The 6920-nt window shown below is 40.3% G+C and overlaps 1 protein-coding gene across 1 annotated transcript; it reads left to right on the top strand.

Moving 5' to 3' along the window:
* The first annotated feature begins 5150 nt into the window (after positions 1 to 5150).
* On the top strand, positions 5151 to 6683 carry tcf21 (transcription factor 21). The gene is made up of 2 exons (XM_014018896.1): positions 5151 to 5804; positions 6230 to 6683. Exons 1-2 carry the CDS (start codon positions 5310 to 5312, stop codon positions 6317 to 6319), a joined length of 585 nt encoding a protein of 194 aa, XP_013874350.1. The 5' UTR covers positions 5151 to 5309; the 3' UTR covers positions 6320 to 6683.
* Positions 6684 to 6920: the final 237 nt, after the last annotated feature.

Genomic DNA, 6920 nt, shown 5'->3' with positions numbered 1-6920 from the left:
TGTAAAAATTTTTACAGATAGAAAATCTTATTTTTATAGATACAAATTTTATTTTCACAGATACAAATCTATTTTACACAGACACATTCCTATTTACAAATCCAAAAGTTACAAATCTTAATCTACAAATACAAAGTCAGATTTACAAGTACAAATTAGATTAGACTAAAATCTGAGCCCATAAAAAACCAACATCCATCCAGTCATTATCTTTACCCCCTTCTTCCGTTCAGGGTCACTGGGGTCACGGGTGCCCTTGTGCCGCAGTCACCATACAAGGAGCAATGTATATCCTGGTCTTAAGTCTGTCACAGGGCCTAAATAATGACAAATACCAAAATAATAATAATAATAATAATTTTAAAAAATGATCAGTTGACAATAATCGATGTAAAAACTTGGGTTTGCAGCAGCTCGGGTGTATTTAGGATTGTTTATACTCAATGTTCAACACTCAGGATGGACAAAGTTTTTCTGGTTCAGGTGCAAGTCCACCAGGTTAACCTTTGGATCCAGAGCAGAGATGACACTCAGGTCAGATGAGCTTGACACAAACGTTGTCGTTTTTTCTCATGTCTTATAACTCACAGAACTCACAGATCATACGTTACACTTGATTGTGGTTATTCCTATTACAAGCGTCAGAGTTAAATGAGATAAAACCCGCGTCCGAATTTCAATTCACATCAACTCAGTTTACTTATATAGAACAGTAAAACGTCAGTTCTGATGTTAACAACCAAACAATTTTACTGGCACTTTCAGCTTAAGTTTTGGCAAATAAGAACAAGGAAAGGAGGAAAGTAAGATTAGTATGTTACTACTACTTTTACTTTATCAAAGTGTGGGTCAACCGGAACTGCACGTCTTTTCTAAGCTCAGGTTCCACATGACACGTCACTCCGAACACATCAGCTTTTACCTGATGATGTCTTGTTAAGGCACCCTCGGGGTAGGAGCTGGCTCGCCTCCGATCAGTCAGGGAAVTGATGTCGGCTCGCTTACCGGTCATTGGCGAACAGGTGTTTTCCAGGTAACTTTCGTCTGTTTCAGTCCAAGCCAGAAAAATTCAAGCCGTATCTGGTTCCTCCTTCCAAAATAAAATCTCCCCTCAGGAGTTAAAAACACACTCATGAGGCTCAGCCTCGGGTTGAGACCACCGACAGGCATGCCGGGTCCCTGGCTGTGAAGTCTTCCCTAGGTAGCTTATGGGATCAGACTTAAAGCCAAACTGGGGTTTCTCCGGAGAGAATCCCAGCTGTCTTCCTAGGTTGAATCGAGAAGAAAATTGTCGCTCAAAGCCGTCCGGGTTAGTAAAAGAAACGAACGAACTTCGGTTCCGCCCTCAGGCTTAGAGATGAGTCAGAGAAAGAAAGATAAAGACTTGCCAGCCGGCGCCAGCCCAAGGTTAAAATTCTGTGGTTGTTCAACAACATGATATGATAAATTCTTTTCAGCTTTCTTCTGATAGGCTAAGAGAAATCACTGCAAAACATTTATGATGATTAATTAACATTTCTGTTTTATAATCAGTTCTGAACCTTCTGCTTGTCCAGATAAATGAAAGATTTTCTCAGGAAAAATCCACAATTATATTACTGTGTTCACAGTAAAATAAAAATAGTGATTTACATAAAAACACTATGAAACCATTGTAATCAGATTCTCTGTGATTTTTTTATACCATTATAAATCTTTGAGGCACGATAAAAGAAAAGAAGTGGTTCCATTTTTCCTGTGACAGGCATTATCATGATTTAACAAATACGTAAACATTCTTAGTTAAACAACAAATGAATCACAAACAGAAGAGATTGTTCTGTCCATTATCTGATTAAGAGAACTGAGGGGTTCTCTTCCATGGTTAGAATGACCTGTCATGGCCTAAATAGAGTTCAGTTTGTGACAGAGTTCCTGTCCTCTCGTCAGGCCTGTCCGAGGCCTGCTTGAAGGCAGTAAAACTTGTTTCTTCACTCGAGGTGACCCCTACAATCTTATTTCTGCTAATAAACATCAATACATGATTTTTATAGACATAAAGACAAAACCATAGCGCACTTTTTGACACTTGAACAACTAAAGTTTTTCTGTGCCTTCGTGTGAAACAGCTGGAGGCATCAGGTGCCCTCCTCTGTGAGCAACATCTGGATCTCTTCTCTTCGTGGTGACATTACACAACCAGCCTAACCTTTGACCCCAAACCGGCTAATTAGCAACATGTCCCTCCATGACTGCCAGGGTCCCCTCTCTCCACCTGTTGCCTCGTGTCACTCTGAGAGGGACCAAAACTCAGGGAGGCTTTTCTTAACACTTCATCATTCGCATGAAAGGATTTCAGAAAAAAAAAACCCTCCTCATTAAATAACCCAAACATGCAGAACTCTCTGTATTTAATTTACTATAAAAACTACAAAATCAAGTTCTCCAAGCATTAAGAACGATATTATTGCCTTACATCATGTTTTATCACCATGGAGAGGAGGAAACAAGTTGCTTCCCTCCATTTTTTTTTTCATGAGCTATTTAAGTTTGGCTCCCTCTCCCTCGGTCTCCTTCTTTCTCTCTTGTATCTCGGAGGTGATCATCAATCTAACAGACTCTATTATTACTTTTCCACTAAGTGCTTTGATTTCCAGCCCACCCAGAAGATTAATCCCTCCACCATCCATGTCTATTTTTCTTCTTCTGTTGCCTCACCTATCTGTCCTCTGGCTTACTCATCCTGCGAGTTTTACTACATGGAACCACGGTTTCCCTTAACCGGTTTTGCCTTTTTGGAGGTGTTTTGCTGCAACTAAATTCAAAAAGAGCTTATTTTTTCCTGAAAATGTCACAAAATCTAAAAATACTTTTGGTATTCCTGTTTCTTTCAGAACATTTAGGTTCATGAGATTCACAAATCATTGTGTGAATGCTTATAAGGCATTCTTTCGTATGTTTTTCCATCATTTCTCGTTCTGCAATTTTTGTACTATTTCAACAATTTTTATATCAAAACATTCAGCTCCTTCAGGACAGTTCAGCTATTACTTTTGGCATTTCAACAACTTGTACTTTTTGAGATATTTAGCTTCACCTGCCTTTGTTTCTAATTGAAAATAAGTGGAGCTGTCTTCAACATCCTTAAAACCCTTTAATGCACTTTTAACCTTTTGTTCTGTTTCTGCTTTTTTAATTTATTTGTAGTAACATCAGCTTCCTTCAACTTCTTTGTTGCTGATTTGAGCTTTTTCTGCGACTTTCAGCTGCTTTTTGCTAATTTCAGCTGTTTTTTTGTGTTTTCGCTACTTTTTAGCCTGTTTGAGCTATTTAATGCTAATTGTGATAATTTCATTATTTTACTACTTTTTTTTAGTAATGCTAATTTCAGCTACTTAAAAAAACAATTTAGGCTAGTTTCAGCTTTTTTAGTTGTTCAGAGAAAAACGTTCACGCTGCATTTTCACAGGAAATACAATTTCTCTTGTTGCATTTATGTGGGTTTTTTTTTTAGTTTTGCTTTTGTAGAAATGGACAAAAATGGTTTTATGAAGCTAATTGTGTGTGTCTGACTGATAAGGCAGATAACGTCTGTTTGGATGGACCGTGATACCGAAAACGAAGGAGGTAAAGGTCAGCTCTCTGGAGACACACTTCTTATCCTCGCACGCTTCAGCCGCGCAGAAGAGGACGCTCTCTCTCTCTCACACACACTTATGTATCCCACAAATCTGCATCTTAAAAAAAACTATACAGTTAAAACACAAAAAAAGGAAGTGAACAAGAGCGAAACATAAGTGAGGATTTCCTCTTAAAGCAGCTCCAGTTGTTTGGACTTGGCCCTGAGTGGTCCGGTGCTCAGAGCATCGGTGTGGAATGATGTGGAAGGCCAAACGGGGGGATTTTGGCTGCAGGGTATCCATTACATCAGAGGGGACCGAGGCGCCAGTTTGCCATCTGAGATGTGACACCCCCCTCTGTCCTCGCACTTTGTCCTGCTAAACTGGCAGGATGTGCTGAACGTTGTGGATGCAAAACTGAACAGGTTAATCTGAAGTTAACGACACGCATCATCTGAAAATTTACAAATACTGATCAGTTTTAAAGCGTTTAAGAAACCACAAATTTAGCCGAAAACAGACCTCGTGTTCAGTTTGTTTATTTCTATATCATTGCCCCAAATATTTGCCTGTGTCTGTGTGCTTTGTGTGTCCGTCTGTTAGCAAAATTTCTCACCCACCATTGGATGGATTTCAGTGAAACCTTCAAATAGTGATTTCTGGATGCACATCTCCAACGTATTAGTTTTTGTAGTTAAATTGTTTCAAAATGGTTGCCTCAGCTAATCAAATTTGCGAATGACAAAATCTGTTCTAACTGAGCCAGTTTTACAAATATTTTGCTAAAACTTGTTGTGGTAGTAGCTGAGAGTAATCCCCAACACATATCAAAAAAGTGAACCGATAGCGTGAGATTTTTGTTTGGAAATTTGCCAAAAACGAATCGAGTCAACTTTGATTGTCTGTTAGCAAAATATCTCATGAACCATTGGATGGATTTCAACAAAACTTTCAAAACATAACCACTGGATACACATCTCCAACTGTTTAGCTTTTGGAATTAAAACGTTTCAAAATGGACTCCACAGCTAATCAAAGTGATGAAACAAAAAAATGTTTAAACTCAGCCAATTTTATATATACTAAGCTAAAATTTGGTGAGGTATTACTTGAGAGTCATCCCCAACATATACTCCGAAAGCACTCTGATTGTGTGAGAGCTTTGTTTAGAAATTTGCCATTAACTATTGAAGTCGATCCTGTTTGTCTGTTAGCAAAATATCTTGTGAAGTATCAAATGAATTTCATTGAAAGTTTCAGAAACTTATGATTGAGTGTACAGCTATAATTGTTTATGGTTTGAAGTTGATTGGAGCCAAATGAGGTCAGAAAACACAAAAAAATGTATTTTGGTTAATTTAACAGATTCAGATTTAAACTTTGGTGTGGTAGAAGAGAATCATCCCTAACAAATAGAGCTTTGTTTAGAACTTACTGGAGTCAACTCTCTGTGTGTGTTAGCAAAATGTCTCATGAGTCACTGGATGGAAAGTTTCAGGAAATAATCATCGGACGCGCACTGATGTAAACTTCAGGGCCTCTGTCTCCTCCCAGCGCGAGGAACCGCCCTCCCCGCTCATGTAGAGATAAAATCTCCTGCTCCTTTCGGCTCCTTCCACGCGGACTGTTATGAACAGCGCAGAACGTGTCTGCGCGCGCGCTCCAAGCCCGTCTCCAATGGTCTGATCCGGCTCCGTCTCCACCAGCACCATGTCCACCGGCTCCCTCAGCGACGTCGACGACGAGCTTCTGGACGGCATCCTCAAGTTCGGCAAAGACTCCAACGAGAGCGCCGAGGAGGAGGAAGAGGAGGAGGAGGAGAGCTCCAACTGCGAGGGCGCGTGCGCCACCGAGGACAGCAGGAGGACGAGGAGGAGGAGGAGGAGAAGGGACGCGGCGCCCGGCGCCAAGAAGCGGAGGACCGCCGCCTCCTCCGGCGCCTCCAGGAAGGCCGCAAGCAAAGGTGGGGCGCCGCAGGAGGGCAAGCAGGTGCAGAGGAACGCGGCCAACGCGCGGGAGCGAGCACGGATGCGCGTGCTGTCCAAGGCCTTCTCGCGCCTCAAGACGTCGCTGCCCTGGGTACCAGCCGACACCAAGCTGTCCAAGCTGGACACGCTGCGCCTCGCCTCCAGCTACATCGCGCATCTTCGCCAGATTCTGGCCAACGACAAATACGAAACTGGATTTATTCACCCCGTTAACCTGGTGAGACCGGCTGCTCCCGGGCCAGATGTTGGCAGATGTTTTTATCTGGACGTCTAAGAGATAAATGGTTAAAAAAATAAAACAGGAAAAACAGAAATAATAATCTATTTAGTTTGTGCTGCAGAAAGATTATCAAAACTCCAGTTTAAAGTTGCGTGATGCGTTCAAGTGCAAGAAAGGAAAAAACTACCATTATTTAGAAATTATTCATGAAAATAAAAAAGAAACAGCCTTTATTTATGCGTTTTCCACTCAAATTTAAAAAAAGAATATTGGTGAGGCACTTGAACGCAACACCTGATTACGTGTTTGCTCCTAAACTTGCCTAAAAACACATTTCTTATTATTTTTAAAGCAGTATTTTTAATATGCAACTTGTATTTAAATATTTATTTGTAACATATTTGTGTGTTTCTCCTCTGCAGACGTGGCCTTTCATGGTGGCGGGAAAACCAGAGGGCGAGCTGAAGGAGATGCTGAACGCAACACGGCTGTGCGGAACAACAGCGTCATGATGCCAAAAAACAAACAAAAAAAACTATTTTTTACTGTTTTTTTAAGGATTTCCAAACAAAAAAAAAAGATATTTTTTGACTGAAGGCTCATCTCTGCAGGCTGAGTGGGAATAACAGAGACTTCATGCTCTCTATGTTCCTGTATTACTAAAAAAAAAAAAAAAAAGAAGAGTTAAATTTATTTAAATGCATATTTTCCACCTGCTGTCTTTGCTGGTTCAAAGATAAATGTTTTCCCACTGCTTTTTTGTTCCTGCAGGTGTTTGGGTGGACGTTGCTGTACAGTTTTGCATATAAAAACAGATATTTGTATCACTTTTAAACTCTTGTGCACTGATTTAAAAAAAAAACTAATATTATTTTATTTTCTTGTGTGGCCCCTGTCTGTTGACCCGCGTTAACCCGTGTTATCTGAAGAGCAGAACCTGAGCACCGACAAAGCGTTGGTGCAGATAAGCCTCTGTGTTGTTTCTGGGAGATAACGTTTCTTTTTTTTTTTTTCCCTCTAACACAAACAAAAGTTTGCCTCCAAGGATTATTTTAAAATCTCAAATATGGAGCTCTTGTCGTTTAATTGAATTGGATCTCCTTAACAGGTAAA

This window comes from Austrofundulus limnaeus, unplaced genomic scaffold, assembly GCF_001266775.1.
Source record: "Austrofundulus limnaeus strain Quisiro unplaced genomic scaffold, Austrofundulus_limnaeus-1.0 Scaffold205, whole genome shotgun sequence".
Taxonomy (NCBI): Eukaryota; Metazoa; Chordata; class Actinopteri; order Cyprinodontiformes; family Rivulidae; genus Austrofundulus; species Austrofundulus limnaeus.
This window is presented reverse-complemented; position numbering and strand designations above follow the sequence as displayed.